Below are 18,853 nucleotides of genomic sequence, written 5' to 3' on the forward strand. Positions count from 1 at the left end.
CACATTCAACATGTGAGCCAATTACTAAAACAAATATTTATAGCTATATTTCATATTGGTTCTATTCCTCTAGGGAATTCTGACTGATACAAACCAATAATTAATATTTTAATAGCAGAAGATATTATTCCTATCTTAATATTAAGCAAACTGAAGTCTAAGCGATTTGTCTAGGGTGACACAAAGTGAAGGAGAGAACTAAGAGTCCAAAGGCAGTTGATGCAAGCCAGTAATCTAGCCATTACTGCTGGCATTACAAAGAGATCAGAAAGCAGTAACGTTTTCATTAAGTTGACCCATTAGGTCTGCTTGAGATGGACAGAAAGACCGTGAATCTTCTAAAAAGATTAATGAACTTCATTCTCATGCTATATGCAGATGTGTCTTGTAATTTATTAAGATATGGCCTGGAAATAAGCACATAAAACACCAGGTAAACAAAAATCAAGTCTGCCCCAAGAGTGACTTTACCCCAGAGGGAAAAAATGGTATAAAGTTGTCTTATCTGGAAGTGATGGCACAATTCCCTCGCCTCTACCACCACTGTCTGTGTGGGAGCACCAACAAAACAAAATAAAATCACAGCAAACAAAATGATGACACCAGCACTCTGTTCTTTCTCATCATTGCTCTCAGTTATGTGACAAGATGGAAAAGCACTCACAAGTTCTCTAGAATATTAGAGATGCCCCATCAAGCTGACACTGTCTGCCTTCTGGGAAGGGCATCCTATTGCGTCTACTCTGCAAGCACTACCTTCTGGTGTGGTTTATGGGGTGTGTGTATATGTTTTACTTTTTAACTGATTCCATCAGCTGAGTTTTTCCCTAGGCAGGGAAGACTATGAAAAAAACACCTTGTCTTTATGAGCAATATGAAGATATGTCATGAAAAGGGAGGCAATAATAATGGTAGAATTTTGTACGGTAGAATATAAACTTGCTATGGGAATCAAGTGCGTTCCGTGGCTCTCGGCCACTTGTACGCCTACAATCTACATCACTGACCTTGCTGCCACAGTCATCTCTTTGTTGTCCGGGAGGGTTACATCATGTGCCACTAGAGTGTAAAATCCCCCAACAATCTTAATGAGTTATGGTGAACTTTGCCCTCTGGGGAGAATGACAGAACCCCCGTGGCTATTACTGGTAATCACAAATTCTTTTCCATTGCTAGTTTATTACAATTTTAAAAACGAATTTTGGTTTCATGCTTTGCAGTTGACATTGTTTAGGCTAAATGTCAGGTACAAAATTGACACCTAAGAAAACCCTTTATATCTATGTTTCTCAGTGGTCACAGGAAAAATAAACCAGAAAATGGAACCTCCAGTGGCTGAGGAGATGAATAATTACCATTTTACTAATAGATTACACCAATCAATTGAGGTTCATTTTGGAGCAGCCTACATCTCTCCATTTGGCAATGTTAAGTGTCTTTTTTTCTAAAACTGCAAAATCAAATGCCCTTTTCATCTTTTATTAGAAGCGTCAGGGATACAAGTTTTACATCTATATCTATCTCATAATTCTTAAGGAATCTGACCTTCAATTATATCAAATTCTTACTAATGATTTCCAATATTTTTATTCCAAATACTAGGCTGAGCATTTGTGAGATTAACTAATTTACTCCTCCCCAAAAGTCAGGGTGGTAGGTGCTATCATCCTCATTTTACAGATGAGGAAATGGAGGCACAGAAAGGTGAGGGAACTTGCTCAAGGTCACATGATTGATACATAGAAGGGCCCTGATTCACACTTGACAGCTGTGCCCCAGGCACACCCTCTGTGCTCATTAATCAGTCTGTGCATTCTTTCATGCCCACATACCCTGGGGTCCCAATAGGAGAAGCTGTCCAATAGAGGCAGAGGAGAGGAAGTGGCCCTCTCCTGAACACCAAGGGGCTGGCTTTATTCCCACTGATGATGAGCTGCATGGCCTTGTGCAGGCCACCTGGCTACCTGGACTTCCATGTCCACATCTGTGCCCTGCAAGGGTCCCCAGTGCCCCACTAAGAAGACACCTGGAAGTGCACTGGATTGAGTCTCACCTCAGAACAAAAGCTGGGGGTTTCTATGTGAAAGTTGGGGGAATGGCCTGGCCCTGTGGTGCCTTCCTGGGAGACAGCCAACCCCCAAGAAGGCCTCAGGCTTCCTCTGAGCTCTCCAAGACCAGGGTGAGGCCACTGTCCTGTCCCACCTGGGGGTCTGTGCCCTGATGGGCATGAGGAAGAAGTTCTGCCCTTGTCATCAGGGAAGTGACACTCTAGCAGCATGCCCTCTTCCAAAAATAAGTTTCTTGTAAAACTTCAGAGTATTTTGACAGCTGGGGTTCATGCTTTCAGGATGTGTTCATTTTCAGCCTAAAGATTACTCATAAGCTACATGCCAGCTTTCCTCATCCCACAGAAGGCAGACAAACCCCAGGGAAAAGAGGAGAAGGTCTGAAGTTGTTGGGGCTCTAGTTGCCCACAGCAGTCAGAAAGGGACTCCCTGCCCAGCCAGAGTGCCAATGCCAGTGCAAGGGTGATCAGAGCTGCCCAGCATGAGAGTCCCTAGAAGGAAGTGGGTTTCCATAGCCCAGAGCCGACCAACTGACCACCAGACTCATCAGTGACTCATTTTTGAGGCAGCCAAGGTCCCCAAAGCCCATGATGATGTGCCACATGGATCTGTGGGCCCAGCCATGCTTCATGAGTCACCCTCTTCCCCTGTGGCCACACCTGAGACACAGCACTGCTCTGAGGGTCTCTGCATATTGGGGCCTGACCTGTAAGCAAGCCAGGTGTTACTCTTTCCCTATCAGTGGGAGAACCAGGCCTACAGCGAAATTCAGATCTGGTGAGGTCAGCCCCCTACCCCCACCTCTGATAAGTGTCAACTGACGCAGCAGGACACCTCCTCACTACTGGCTTGGTTGCTGGGGCCCATGCAGCTAGTGTGTGACAGCAGGAGAGCCTCTGCCTATCTCAAAATTGAAAACACACTGGCAGCAACTGATATGTTGGTTATGGAGATTACAGCAGCCCCCCTTCCAGTCTGCATTTTAGAAACAGTACAAGTAAAGGCTTGCTTACTGCAGTGAGCCTAATGGAGAGAAAGTGATTCATAAACCAGTGATTCTTCAATTTAGAAAAAACTGCCTGGTTGTTCTAAAGAGCTTTGCCCTCAAGATTTCCTTTATATTTCATATTCCTGGGTTTTCATTGAAAATATAATTGTAACCCTATGTAATGTTTGTCTTATTATCAGCATATATATATATATATATATATATATATATATATATATATATATGCTTTTAAATGAGTGGGATATAGATAATAAAGAACAAGTTCAAAGTTCATCTGCAACACACTTCCCATACTGGCTCTGCTACTGGCCAGGCCTAGCTGCTGCTGTTATCGGTCATCCTGTCAGGTTTGCTGTTCCTTTCAGACCAGCTCCTCAAAGCCTTAATTAGAAAGGTCATGCCATCCATGTGGATTTGACCAAGTGGTTCACTGTCACATGGGCTCTGGCTGCAGTTGAGTCCAGTGTGGAAAACAAGGCAGAGCCTCACACTCCCCTCTCCTGGGCAGACCCTACAGCCTCCTCCCATAGCTACCCCTGTCCTCTCACTGTGGGACTCCTGGACAAACCCAAACCACCCGAGGCCTCGGCCTCATGAGACTGGAGAGACCACCACAAGTCAGCACAACAGAGCCTGGCAGAACTGACACAGGGGTCGGGAAACCAGAGTCCTTGGACTGGCTGCACTACTGATGCCACGTAACACCTGGTGAGCCTCTCAACATCCCTGAGCCTCAGCAGCATAATCAAAAAAGAGGAGTTTAATGAAAAGATCTTCAGAGTCTCTTTCTGGTTCTAATATTCTATTACTGTGTGGAACTGAAGCTATTTCATCCATATGCAGAAAGTTAACTTTCTTCTGACCTATAAAGTAAAGAATTTCTTATAGTCATGGGAATGAAAACTCATTGGAAACAGTTTTCCCAATTCCTTTTAGTTTACAAATATCCCTTTAGTCTACAAATATCACCAGATGCTTTCTAGAAGGAAGGTACTCTTCAGGGTCTGTTGATCAGGGCTCTGAGACTTTTTGGAAATGTCAGGACTCAGCACACAACAACCATTTTCCCCCAAATATACTGATTCCTACTGTGTGCTATGCATGCTGATATAGGCTATTCTATTTCATTCTGTGCATTCTATTTGATATAAAAAAATGTTCATCCAAATCCACTAAATTGGTTTGGTGATTCATGAGTGGGTCACTTTTGAACATGTGGTTTGAAAGATACTGCTGTAGCCAGTGATCACAAGGGTACGCTGACACCAAGGATAGTATTAAATGGACATATGGCACCAGTTAGAGGGGCTGTCACAAAGTGGGATTCAGTTACCTGAGTAGGAAGAAAAAGGCTGAGGGGCTCACAACTCAGAGAAGGGAAGGAACACAGCTAACCTCCTTTGATTAAACCTTAAACCCTATCTTCTTGCCTAATACCAGACTCCTCAATATGCTGAGCAGTGCCTAACTGATCTCAAGGCCCTTCCAGAGCTGTCTTGCTATCTCCCACCTGCTCCTGGGCTCCTCACCCTTGGACCACATCCCTCAGATTAGAAAGTCCTTCTACCTGTCAGGCAGAACTCCTCCAGGAAGCTTCCCTGTCCCCAGACCTATCATACTCTATTGCAGTTGTCTGTTTCCCAGTCTGCATCTTGGTACTAGACTCAGTGTTCCTTCAGGCTGGGGTGGAATCTTCCTTTGCTATAGACCCTCAGGACCCAGCACTCTGGCTGGGCCACACAAATCTTCCTTATAATACACCGAAGAGAGAGGGGTGAATACACTGAAGAGAGAGGGGTGAGTGAGTGACTTCTAGCCAGGTGGCCAGGGAGAGCTTCATGGCTTCAGGAGGGCCACAATCTTCCACTTCCTTCCTCAGCACATCATTGCTGCTAGTCACTGACTGTGGCCTCTATGCCTCCAGATAGATGACTTTCCCCCGGAGTCAACCCGTAGGGATAACTGATCCATATCATCTGGTGCCAAGTGTTCATGAGGCCTCAGAAATAGAAAACAGTCACGGATGGACATGATAGGTGATATTTGATGGTTGTTTCAAGCACAAAAAGGGATTTTTTTTAAATGAAAAGGGGTTAACTGAAATATTACACATCATTCTTAAAATTCTCCCAAGATTTTCTTTCCACTCTGTGATCTGTGGGCACCAAAAGATGACTCCTCAAGTTGTATCCAGTCCCTTCTTCAGAAATACTAGACCCAGGTCTTTGGATGGGAAGACCTCCAATGACACTCCCCAGATGATCGTAACCTTTATGACTTCCATATGCTAGGGTCTTTCTCATGTCTTGGGGTCTTCTCTGTGTCCTAAGGTTTCCCCCATGGCCTGGCTGCCTCTACTGTTTCCAACCTGGGAGACTAGGAAGGAATCCATCCATCTTGGGGTACTCTGTGATTTAACAGTATACATCCTTCTCAGGTCCTCTTGGAGGGGGGACACTCTTCATGCAGGGCCATCCCTGGTAGATCTGTCCCATGGCAGAACAGATCCTTGGTCAGACCAAATGGCCCAAGGTGCTTGGAAGAGTCCCTAGTGCTGTCCAGAGCTCTGAATGAATCCTTAGATCAGAACTCCCTCATCTCAGGCCTGTCTTCTGTCTACCCTTTGACGTGAGTGTCAGGGAGCACTCCAGTCTTTACCACTGTGGGCTCTAGGGCTGTGGCATAAGGGCACACTGCTGGACTCGGCACCACTGGAGGAAGTGGGAAGCTCTCCAGGAGGATGGAGCTGCTGTTATCTGGCAGCCCAGCCACAGGACAGCTCCTGTAGGAAGCCATAATACCAGGAAGATGGTCAGGAAGAGGCTCTGAGAGAGAGGCTGGAGGATGCACACTGTGACAAAAGCCCTGGGCCCAGAGAGGAACTCTGGCTCAGGATCCAGTCTATAGAAAGAGTCCCCACCCTGGCAGCACTTGAGTCTCTCTGGAGGCCTCAACTCAACAGCAGGCCAAGCAGGGCTGATGTGCAAGGCCTGCCTGCAGCAGGGCTGAGAAGCCCAATCCCAGAGGGTGGAACTAGCAAAGGGCCAGATGCCCAGGGATCTCTGCACAGCAGTCAGCACACACGAGCCAGGTTCAGGGCCTCTTTGTACCCTACATGTGGGGACACCTGGGAATAAATCTCCCATGTTCCTAGGAGAGAATCACCCTGCCCCTATCTCAGGCACCAGGAGCCCCATAAGCCATGGTGTTCTCTCTTGTGCACATGCTTGGAAGGGCCTGGATCGAATTCCAGAACAACTCAGCACTGTGAAAACATGTAGGTGCTGTGGTCTCTGTGGAAAGCAGGGCTGGGAGCTCCATCTTTTTCAAAGGAAAATTCACTAACAGAAACAACCTGGAGAATACTGCAAATTACTCTTAAAAAATCCTTTCACCATAATTAGACATATGCACGTCTGTGATGGGGTTACCCCAGAAACAGACCTGAGGCCAAGTGTTGTGTTTTCAAAGTTGGTGACATCTGCTCAGTTGTGGCCCTGGCGGGGGACGGGGGGCAGCACAAGGGTGCCAGGCCCTAGCCCCAGCACACTTGACCAGCTTGGAGCACACCAGACAGGTTCAGGTGAACAGCCACTGTCTTGGCTCTTCCACTAGAAACCACAACTGTGGATGTTTTGCTCTTTACTATAAAATAGGAGAAATTCAACTGGGAATACAGAAGGGATTTTTTTTCAGACCAGTGTGTTTTTTTTTGTTTTTTTGTTTTTTTGGTTTTTTTTGCTTTGTTTGAGAGGTGAGAAATGAAAATCACACATGACATGTGGAAGAACAATATATAGTATTTCTCTACCAGGGTTTGATGCTGACAATTGCTGCTGTACCTACGAACATATGCTCACTTAAGCCCACAAAGTCCATTTCACTTCCTACTTGGGAGCACAGCATGAACAGCACCCCCATGCTGTGAGTCGTCTGTGCCCAGCCCTGAGCCTAGCTGGATACAGGCTGGTGTAGGCCAGTGCATTTCTGCTGCCAGAGCTAAGTGGACATATCTGCTGCATTTCTTCTGGGAGTGGGGCTTCCTTCAAAGGTGCCCTTCATCAAGAGGTTCCCTCTGGGTGTCTCCTGGACTCACTCTTGTTTGCTGATGGAGAAGAATTGTTAGTAGAGAGTAAACCTTGAGTGAAGATAAAATACCTGATAAATGTCTAACAGGCTGGGAATGTGGAGAGTAGGTCGAGCGCTGGTTTTCCTTAACAACATGCTTAGGAGGTCAAGACGGCAAACAGTATCTCTCTCAGTGTAGATTCCTACTAGTTTGGCTCTACTGTCATGAGTCAGACTGAAGCCCTTTGTGTTGCAAACCAGACAGAATTTTTTGTCAAAGAACCAGAAATGTTTACAGAACTATTATTGTCCTTCCCTTTCCAAGTCCATCCCCTGTTTAAGGCCTGGAGGATAGAGTCTTCCAGGGAGAGTGTTCAAGTAAGAGGGTGGGCTTGTACACCTACTTCTGCCTCCTGATGAGACCCAGCTACCTCTCCTAACCAGGCTTCAAGGTGGAAGGGAGCAGGCCAAGACCTAAGGGATTTGCAAGCAGACATGGACGCAAAACACAGAACAACCATTTCTCTTCGTGCCTGGGAACCCTGTTGATCTCAAGGGGACTTGAGCTTTGCTGGCTGAGAGCACAGCAGCAGTGGCTGTTACTGAGACCTCTTCCACACTTCTGAGTGTGAGAATAACATTCCCCCGGACCTGATGAGACAGGCAGTAAGGAGGCCTGAGCACTGATCTGGTGGCCCCAAGGAGTCTGGTGTGCACATATCTGAGAGGTATCCGGGCTCCTGCCAAGCATGGCAGGTGAGTTGGTGGGCATGCCTTTGGGGCACCCTGGGCATGTGGACTGGACAGTCAACACTGGTTTTGGTACTGTCCCCAAAGGACAGGAAAGGCTGTCCTTGCCTTGAATATACCATCTAGTGTTGTGGGGCTCACCAAAACCCTGGCAAGCACACTCTAGTCAAAAGACTATTTTATATAGAAAGGTTTTAAAAGAACTACACAATGTGGTGAAGCCAAGAGGGAATGAGAATAAATCATTCATACAGCAAGGCCAATGAAGAGAATAGTTCCCAGCTGAAGGTGTGGGTCTGAACTGTCTAATACAGCAATGGGCAGTGCAGTGGCCCATAAGCACTGGAGATGTCTCACTGGATTTCAAAAACTGAATGTGAAAAATGGCAAATACCTCATCAAAAATCTTTTAGTATAAATTACATGTTGAAATGATAATATTTTTGGATACTGGCTTTAATAGATCATACCATTAAAATGAATTTTGCCTTTCAATTTTATTGGCCACTAGAAGATTTTAAATTAGGTATGTGACTTGATTTATAGTTTCGTCAGGCAGCACTGATTTGAAATCTGGATTCTAATCTTGGTTAATCCAGTGTCTAGCTGGGTAGCAACAGCAAGCTCATTGGACTTGGATTTCTTTTGTGAAATAAACTCAATATTCTTCACAGTTAAAAGAATAGCTGAGGGGCACCTGGGTGGCTCAGTTGATTGGGTGTCTGACTTTGGCCCATGGGTACAAGTCCTGCATCAGACTCTGTGCTGACAGCTCAGAGCCTGGAGACTGATTTTCATTCTGTCTCCCTCTCTCTCTGCTTCTCCCTCCTGCCCTCCCCCCGCCCGCCCCCCAAAAATAAATAAACATTAAAAAATTTTTTTTAAATAGCTGAAAATGCTGTCTACACCAACTATGAGACCAGCATCCCTCTCTTGTTTCTCCGTAGAAAACAAGTCTGTCCCATGTGGTTGAACAGGCTGTGGATTGCATAGGAATGATACGTTGAAGGGAGGGGGTGCTTTTCACAGTGCACATAAGTAGATTTGTATATTTAATATAATAATAACCTGGTACTTGGCAATAAATATCTTGTTCTAACAAAATGAATATATTACAGTGATTTTCCAACAGATAGAGCAAAGGCATCTTGAGGAAGTGATATCTTTTCTATAGTTGGGCCTGCATCAGTCCTACCAGAACCTGAGGACAGCCTGAATTCCAGTCCAAGGACAGCTGCTCTGCTGGTATGACCTCCATCTCTGTCATAGGCCTGATGCATCCGAGGGCAGGAACCTGGTGCCCTAATTCAAGCCTTCATTTTACAAAATGTCATTGGTGTCTGGTGCCAAAGAGCTACAATAACCAGCTGGGCCATGGCCAGGGCTTGCCCATGATGGGCCACTTACCTTCTCATTTTTTTTCTCATCTGGTCTGCATCCTGTGTTGGTGGGGCTGGATGTCGACAGGCCACTGACAGGCCCCCCTCCAGCCTCCCCGTTGAGGTTGGCGGCATTGACATTGGGAGGTGTGACGGCTGACGCTGCAGACGTAAGCGGGATGGCCGGCCGGGGGCACTGGGCCCCGATGACCGTCTGCACCTGGGGCTGGTGGATGTGCTGTGGGGACATCACGGAGTGGGGCCTGAGGCTGGCGGTGGGCAGGCGGGACGGGGAGTTCTGGGTGCGCAGGGGCGACACGGTGGCCGTTGGTCGGTCCTGAGCCTGGGCTGAGGAGTGGGCAGCTGGAGCACGGGGTTGGAAAGAGAGTGGGGTTGGAAGGTTAGTTTGCAACTGCAATGCAATCGCAGCAGACTCTTTCCTTGGGCTCGTCTTCCCAGGGCTCACCACCTCTCTCTGTGGTCTCTCCAGACCTGGCCACACTCCACGGGTAGAGAGACTAAGGCTGAGCAATGGGGAAAACACATCCCATCTTCCCAAAGCCCTGCCATAGCACAAAACAGCCTGCCTGCAGGAGGAGTGAGAACATCTTTTCCAAGGTTGCCACAAGCATGGGCATGTTCCCAGTCTCCTATAAAGCCATCTACATGGTTTTCTCTGCTGCGATGAACTAATACACTCAGAAGGTTTTTTTATTTAAAAAATTTTTTTTTAACGTTTATTTATTTTTGAGACAGAGAGAGACACAGCATGAACGGGGGAGGGGCAGAGAGAGAGGGAGACACAGAATCGGAAGCAAGCTCCAGGCTCTGAGCCATCAGCCCAGAGCCCGACGCGGGGCTCGAACTCACGGACCGCGAGATCGTGACCTGAGCTGAAGTCGGACGTTTAACCGACTGAGCCACCCAGGCGCCCCAGAAGGTTTTTTTAAAATGCCCTTGTTAAAATGTTCGTGAAAGTAAAGCATGACAGAATCCTGAAGAAGCCCCAAGATGCCCCAGAACTCTTAGACACTACTGCATGTAAGGTGATCATTGCCAAGAGCACAATTCTGATTCATCTCCACCCCAGAACTATAACCCAGTCTTTTGTGCACACTTGGTACTTGACTTGGCTGAGCTACAGCCAAGTGTGTGAGGCAGCTTTAGCTGGTGACAGGCACATCATAAAGGCAGCTGCAGCCTTGGGGAGAACCATCACTCTGCCCCCTGCAATCTGCCTGAGCTTGTTGCCTTGCCTACACATGGAAGCAACAGTTTATAGATTCACACATGAGGAACCACACAATGACAAATCTGTCCCCTACTGCCAGCAAAAATGCCTCCTAAGGATGTTAGGGGTCTAAAGGAATAACATTTGTAAAACTTTGTCATTTGAAAACATAAAGTTCCTTCTAAACACAACACCAAATTAAAATTAATCTTGCTGTAGCCTGTGCTAGTGATTTTGAAGAACTGTCTCCTTACTAATTACAGAAGAAACCTACAGGAGGACAGAATGAGCCACACCAGATGAATGGTGACTTGTGGGCTGGGCTGGTGATCCAAAGGGAGACACAGGTTGTAGCAGCCAACACCACTTCTCACCATGGGTCCCATGCAACATCATGCAAGTCAGATTCAGTCATTTTTGCACTGTCGCCCAGAGAACAATTACACATCACACTGTCCTTATTTTCTACCATCAGAATTCATGGCATTCATGGCTTTAGCAACATGAAAAAACACATGTGATAAAACAATATTCTCAGTGCCCAAATATGCCTTGAATAGATAATCTACTCATAAATCCTAACAGCACTTCCCCGGCATATGAAGTAACTCAGCTCGACAAATGACAGCCCTCCACATGCAAGCCAGGCCTCTTCCTTCTGACAGCACTGCGTGGGAAAAGTGGGTGAGATCTGATTATGTGATCCCGGGTTCTTCAGGACTCAGGGACTCTCACCGTGTCCTCTGTTTCTAGGAGGTAAAAATATATAAAGACTGATTTATGGTTTTAAAAGTATTCAGGGTTTGGGGTGGGTTTAAATCCTCATTCAACATGGCCCCACATTTCAAAAGACCAAGTTAGGTAACTATGCAGATCAATGAAGCCACTGGGGTCACTTAATCAGCCCAAGGTAACCCGTGACTTGGACAGTGCTCCTGGGGCCATTTGTCTGCCTCTCCCCAGCTGTCTGAACTCTCCTTCACCCCAGCCCCCTGGCCTTGGAATGAGAAGTGGTGGCTTGGCAAGGAAAGAACAATCACTTGGGCCCGAAAGACTGCAGGGGCTGCTCTAGATTCTTCTATCAAGTCCCACACAACTCCCCTCCACCTCTGGCTTGCTTCCACATGCCTGCCACATTGCCCTGCCAAACCCAATGTAAGAGGACAGGGTGTTCCAGAAAGTTCTAAGCTTGTCTGCCAGGCAATCTCTTTGACACCCTTCCCAGTTCTCTCCCTTGTTCCTCTTCTCAGCCACTCTAGCCTCCTGGCTGCTCCCCCCAACACAGGCTCTCTGTCACCTCAGAGACTGCTGTACATACCACTCTCTTCTCCCCCAGAGAGCCACATGGCCCCTTGGTTGCTTCGGGCTGCTTCTGATCACCTCAGACACCGCCTTCTCATGGAAACCTGTCCTTGCCAACCCACCAAAAAGTGCAGGCTGCCACTCTGTGATCCCAGACCCACTTCCCCTGCTTTAATTTCCCTTTCCTCCCATGGCACTATCTGCTCTTAACAGTTTGTATGATGCACTCTTCATTATGTGTTCACTGCCCATTGCCTGTCTCCCCCCACTACAAGGTAAGCTTCACGAGGGTGGGACATTTACTGATATTTTCCAAACAGCTGGATTGGTGCCCAGAATGCAGTAGATGCTTGATAAATTTCTTAAATGAATGAACAAGTTTTTGAGAAAAGAGAACCTCAGCTAAAACATCTCTACAGATTTCACAGAATTGAACCACTGGAGAAGAAAAAAAAAAAAAAACTCCATGAGAAAGAGGAGCATGACTCATCACACTGGCTCGTAGAAGAAAGTAGGGTTTCATTCATGATCAGTGGGATTTAACCTCAATTTTACCCACCCTGTGTCACCCAACCTCAGACTGACCTAGACTGCTATCTCTCTAGTCATCCTACTAGTTAGCAATGTCAAAGCAACCTGTACAACAGAGGCAAGCAGCTTGAGAAAATGCTATTATTGCACAGTCTCTGTTAGTCTTTGCCTCTCCTCTTTAAAGCTCTGGCAGGCTCCAGCAGTTCTGGAGTGCCTAAATACCATTGGACCTCACTCAGTTCACTGCTATGTCATCCTGTAGGTGATTTAAAAAGAGTAGTTGAATGAATAAATGACCTATCTTACCATCAACATTGTCCATTTCTTATTCTCAAGTTTATCACTTCCAACTTCATGGATGAAATAGAACACTGGCAACTCCCCAAACTTCAGGCCAGCCTCTCTCTCAACTCATCCACATCTATACCCACCTCGCCTTCTAATCTCAAGGATATATGGTCCCAACAGGTCTACCCCTTCATGCTCATCTCAATCCTTTCTCCTGGCTCATCCCCTTCTTGCTTGTATTAAATTTATTAACTTTCCTCCTGTAATTTAATAAGTAAGTTACAGCTCTAATTTCAAAAATAGTCCTTCTACTAGCCAGTACCTCCTTTTCCTGTTTTTCTTTATATCTAGTGTCCTTGAATAGTGTCTGCTTTGGTTCTTACTTTTCACTCATTTCTTTGCATGATCTGTATTTGCTCTCATGGCAGTTTTCATCTCTGCTTTGTGTTCTGGATAAATTCCCATGTATGCCTTCCAGTGTCACTAATTCCATCTTTGGCTGTGTCTACACTTGTTCTTTCTTACTTTTTACTCATTTCTTTGTGTGATTTGTATTTGCTGTAATGGAAGTTTTCATCTCTGCTCTGTGTTCTAGTGTCACTACTATCCATCTTTGACTGTGTCCAGTCTAGAAATTATGTCACCTATAAGGATTTTGTATTTAAAATATATTTTTTCCCTTTCCAAAATTTCAAGTTTTTTTTTCATATTCATCAGTTTTAGATTCATAGCTATCCATCTAATTTTTCCCCTTCATACACCCTGTTTTTTCTTTGTTTTTTTTTGGGGGGGGGATGGTTAGATGTTATTCTTTATTTTTCCTTTTAGAGGATCTTAAATATACTGATATCAAAGACTTTTTCAGATTTCTTTCTCATTTCTCTCCCATTTCTTCAGTTTATTGGCTATCTTTTATGCGTTAGTGTTCCCCCTGTGCTTTGAGACTTCAGTATGCACACTCGTCTTGTGTATGACAGTCTTATTGCTATTTTTCCCTCAGTCTGAAGCTTCTGAATGGTACTCTGGGACCTCCCCCTCAGAACCAGCTGTAACAGGATGGTTTGAACTCTGGTCCTGTAGGAATGGTGCAGATCTTGTCTTCAGGCCAGAGCCAAACTCAGCTCCATGCCCAAGTAGCACTCTCTATTCTCTCCCATACCCCAGAGAGTAGCTCAGTAGTAACCATTCTCGAAGAAGAGACTGTAGCTGTTCAAACAATTGCACCTAGCTCTGATCCCCTGATACTCACTCACCAGGGACTTCCTGTCTATTTTCTCCTGCAGGAGTTGAAAGTTAGCCAACACTGCCTGCTTTTCATTCCAGTTAGCCAATGCTTCAATCCCACTTAATATTGTGTGTTCCATTTTGGTTAGATCCATAAAGTTCATTTGTAAAAAATTAAAAAACCCATTTCTGTGTTTAAAACAGAGAGAATAGGGGATTTCCACATGAACTCACTCTCCTATACTATCCAGGAGTCCTTCATTCACTTCTCAGTCTACTAAAATATGGTTTCTTACCTTCATTCCATCAAATATTATCTGAACAAGATCAATTATGACTCCACCTGGCAGCAAATTTAATGGACACTTTTCTGTTTTCAGAAAAAAGTATCCAATGATCTAGTGGCTTACTTTTATACCAGTATCACACTAACTTGGTTACTATCGTTTTATAATATGTCTTGAAATCAGTGTGGCCTTCCAACTTTGTTGTTCTTTTCAAGGTTGTTTTGGCTATTCTAGGTCCTTTGTATGCCTGTGTGAGTTTGAGAAACAGATTACCAATTTCTACAAAAAAGCTGAGTGAGATCATGATTAGTATTCCATTGAATCTATAGGTCAAATTTTTGGAGAATAATTACTTTGACAAATTAAGTCCTCTCACTCATAAATGAAGTATATTTCTCTGCTTATTTCAGTCTTATTCAATTTCTTTCAGCAATATTTGGTAGTTTTCAGCAGACAGGACGTCCTCTTCTCTTATCAGATGTATCCCTAACTAATTTATATTTTTCATGTTATTAAAATTGCTGTCATTTTTTAAAACATCAATTTGCAATTATTCACTGGTACTATGTAAAAATAAAATTGATTTTTGTATATTAATCTTTTTTCCTGGAACCTTGCTGAACTAATTTATTAGCTCTAAAGAAAGCTTTTTGTGTGAGTGTGGGTTCCCCAGGGTTTTCTATATACAAGATCATGTTATCAGCAAATAGACATAATTTTCTCCCTTCTTTCTGATCTACATGCTTTTTATAGTTTTGTCTTGACTAACTGCTCTGACTAGAACATATAGTACAATATTGAATAGAAATGACAAGAGTGGATATCCTTGTTTAATCTTGATCTCAGAGGGAAAGTTTTTAGTCTCTCACCATTAAGTCTGAGGTTAGCTATGGTTTTCATGGATGCCCTTTATCAGGTCAAAAAGCTCAGTTCTATTTTCTCATTTTCTGACAGTTTTTAATCAGGAATGAGCATTAGATTTAAAAAAAAAACCCACATCTATTAAACTGATCATGTTATTTTTATTCTTTAGTTTGTTAATACAGTAAATTATATTGATCATTAAATGTTAATAAAAACTTGAATTCCTAGGAGAAACTCTACTTGGTCCTGATACATTATCTATTTGATTGCTTAAATTTTATTTAGTGTTTTTACATCTATATTTATGAGTGATATTGGTCTGTAGTTTTATTTTCTTTTAATGTCTTTGTCTGATTTGGGTATGAGGGTAAAGTTGGCCTTATAGAAAAAGTTAGGAAATATTCTCCCTTCTTTTCAATTTTCTGGAAGTTTCCATAGAATTGTTGTATTTTTTCCCTTAACCATTAGACATAACTTAACAATGAAGCTACTAAGGCCTGGAGATTTCTTTGTGGTAAGTTTTTAACTAACTCAATTTCTTTAATAAATACAGGCCCATTAAGGTTATTTACTTTTTTAAGTTTGTTAATTTATGTTTTTTAAGAAATTTATCCATTTTGTCTAATTTGTTGAGTTTATTGGCATAATTTTTTATAAGCCCTTATTATTCTGTAAAATCTGAAGTGATGTGACTTCTATTATTCCTGGTATTGATAATCTGTGTATCCTCTCTTTATTCTTTATCCCTCTGGCTAGATGTTTACCAGTTTTATTACTGATCTTTTCAATGAACCAAATTTTGTTTCATTGACTTTCTCAACTGTTTTTCCATTTTCTATTTCATTTATTTCCACACTGATTATTTCTGGTTCTTTTACAGTTTCTTTGCTCTTTTTATTCTAGTTTCTTAAAGTAAAACTGAGGAGATTGATTTGAGATATTTTTTTTTCCTAACATAGGTGTTTAGTGCTACAAATTTTCTCTTAAGTACTGCTTTAGTGGCATTCCACAAATTTTGATATGCTGTATTTTCATTTTCATTCATTTCAAAATGTTTTCCAATATCGCTTTTGATTTCTTCTTTCATCCATGGGTTACTTTTAAGTGTGCCATTTAGTTTCAAATATTTGGGGATATCTTTGTGTTATTAATTTCTAATTCATCTGTATTTTGGTCAGGGAATGTATTATGAAACCTGAATTCTTTTAAATTTAGAGATTTAAATATTATGGCCCAGAATGTGGTACATCTTGGTAAATATTCTGTGTGCACTTGAAAAGAATGTGTGTTTGGCTGTTGTTAGTGTAGTACTCCATAAATGTCAATTAAGTCAAGTTGGTTATAGCTTGCTATAGTGTTCTGTATTCTTACCAATATTGTCTACTTGTTCTGTCAATTATCAAGGGAAGTATTGAAATCTCTGACTATAATTGCAGATTTGTCTATTTCTCCTTGCATCTTTATCAGTAATTGCTTATACATTCTGAAGTTCTGTTATTTGGACATAAGCACTTAGTCCTCTTAATGAACTGACCCCTTTATCATTATGAAATTGCCTTTTATTTTAGTAATAATATTCTTTGTTATAAATTCTACCATGATATTAATATAACCATTTCAGACTTATTTTTAGTAGTATTAGCATGGTACATAGATCTCATTATTCATAGATGCTATATGTGCAAATTCATCTACCAGCTAAAATTGATTTGTAACCCCCAAATCAGTACCTGTGGTGCTTTTGTAGTCATTTGCAGACATGCATATACTAGCAAAAATTTTGAGTCACATTTTCCCTGCTGAAGTGCAACAGGATGAGGCTCTGCCCAGGGACAGAGATGGGAGGGAGCAGGGCAGTGCAGTGCAAGAAGCTCTGGCCCTGGGACTAACTGGACATGTTTGAATCCTGCTTATCACCTGTTAGTGGGGTGGCCTCAGGCAGTTCACCTCTGAACCTGATTTTCTCTTTTGTAAAATAAATAGAATCTACCAGAATGACTTTTAAAAAATATTTAAGATTATAATCTTTGTGAGATATACACACATATATGCATTTCACTTAGGAGCAATGGTTCAGGATTCACTAATAGAGTGTCCATGGAAAATGTATAAAGTATAGCTACTGTGAATAATAAAAGTCAACTGTTTTTCTTGATCCTTTTACTTTTTATTGTTTTACTTATTTGTGTTTATGTATTTAAGTATTAAAATATGTTTTCTGTTAACAGCATATGGTTAGGTTTTGTTTTTGTTTTGTTTTTTAAAGAATACTTGACAATCTCTGCATTCTATTTAAAGTTGTTTAGACCATTTACATTTATTTACATGATCAGGTTTAAACCTACACTTTACTACATGTTTGCCATTTTACCCATGCATCTTTATTTCTTTTTCTCTCTTTTTGTGTCTTCTTTTGAATTAATTGGAAGTTTTTGTGGTTCCATTTTACCTCCTTTGTCAGTTTATTTGCTGCAACTCTGTTTTGATATTTAGTGCTTGCTTACATCTTTAATTTATTATAGTCTTCCTATAAGTGATTCCATAACTCTTCACACATAGTATAAAAACATACTTATCATAGTATAATAGTATGTAATAGTTTAGTATAATAGTATATTCCTCCATTCTGGTACCTTTACCATTATACATTTTACTTTTACATGTGTTTTAAATCCTTCACTGCATTGTTTTTATTTTTGTTTAAACAGTCTGTTATAGTTTAAAGGTATTTAAATAATGAGAAAAAACATATATTTATATATACAGTTTCCATTTCTTGTGTCCTTCACTCCCTTCCTACATTCACTCCCTTCAGTGTATTTCCATCTGATACCATTTTCCTTCTTCGTAAAGAATTTTGCCTAATATTTGTCATAGTGTGGGTCTGTTGGTAATGAAATCTTTTAGCTTTACTATGTGTGAATAATTATTTTGCTTTCATTTTGAAAGAAACTTCCCTGGGTATAGAATGCTAACTTGGCAGATATATTTCTTTCAGTACTTCTTTCAGTTACTCCACTATTTTCTCACTTAAGTGTTCCCAACAAGAAGTATACAGTCATCCTTATTCTTTCCTACTTTATGTAATGTAGCTTTTTTTTTCCCTTGTTGCTTTTTAAGATTTTATCACAGATTTTGAACAATATGATTATCATTTTCCTTGGTGTAGTTTTCCCCATGTTTCTTGTGCTCAAGGCCCACCAGCTGTCTTTGATCTGTGAATTTGCAGTTTAAATCAAATTTAGAATAATTTTATCTTTTATTTCTTCAAATAATCTTTCTATCTCACCCCTTTCTCCTCTACTTTGGAGATTACACATACATAAAGCCACTTGAAGTTGTCACTGCTCTATGATGCTCATTTTTAAAGTTTCTCTTTTATGTTTGTTTTTCATTTTTCATGTTTTTATTGCTATACCTTCAAGTTCATTAATATTTTTTTCAGCAATGTCTAATCTGCTACTAATTTTATCCACTGTATTCTTGATCTCACTGTAGTTTTTATATATAGAAGTTTGACTTGGGTCTTTAAGATATCTTCTAAGTGTCTACTTAATTTTCTGAGCACGTTATAATCTATGAGCACATAGTAATAAATGCAATTATAATATCTGTTTTAATCTCTGCTAATTCTAATATCTGAGTCAGTTCTGATTGGTTTATCTTGTCATTGTGGGTCATACTTCCATCTGTGTGCCTAAGAATTTTTTATTGGTATCAGATGTTGTTATTTTTATGTTGAGAGCTGGGTATTTTTGCAGTCTTAAAGATACTCTTGATCTTAGTCCTGTAACACTGTTAAATTAATTGGAAACAGTTTGATCTTTTTGAGTTTGCTTTTAAGACTAGTTGGG

The 18,853-nt window shown here is 42.0% G+C and overlaps 1 protein-coding gene across 2 annotated transcripts in view; it reads right to left on the bottom strand.

The window, feature by feature from the left end:
• The window catches only part of SH3RF3 (SH3 domain containing ring finger 3), a 372,049-nt gene that overhangs the window by 52,240 nt on the left and 300,956 nt on the right, over positions 1-18,853 (bottom strand). For both annotated transcript variants that reach the window (XM_042981038.1, XM_042981039.1), the window contains one exon: positions 9,301-9,635. In XM_042981038.1, coding sequence (XP_042836972.1) covers positions 9,301-9,635 — 335 coding nt within the window. The remainder of the gene's footprint in view (positions 1-9,300; positions 9,636-18,853) is intronic.

The sequence above is a fragment of the Panthera tigris genome, chromosome A3, assembly GCF_018350195.1.
Source record: "Panthera tigris isolate Pti1 chromosome A3, P.tigris_Pti1_mat1.1, whole genome shotgun sequence".
Lineage (NCBI taxonomy): Eukaryota > Metazoa > Chordata > Mammalia > Carnivora > Felidae > Panthera > Panthera tigris.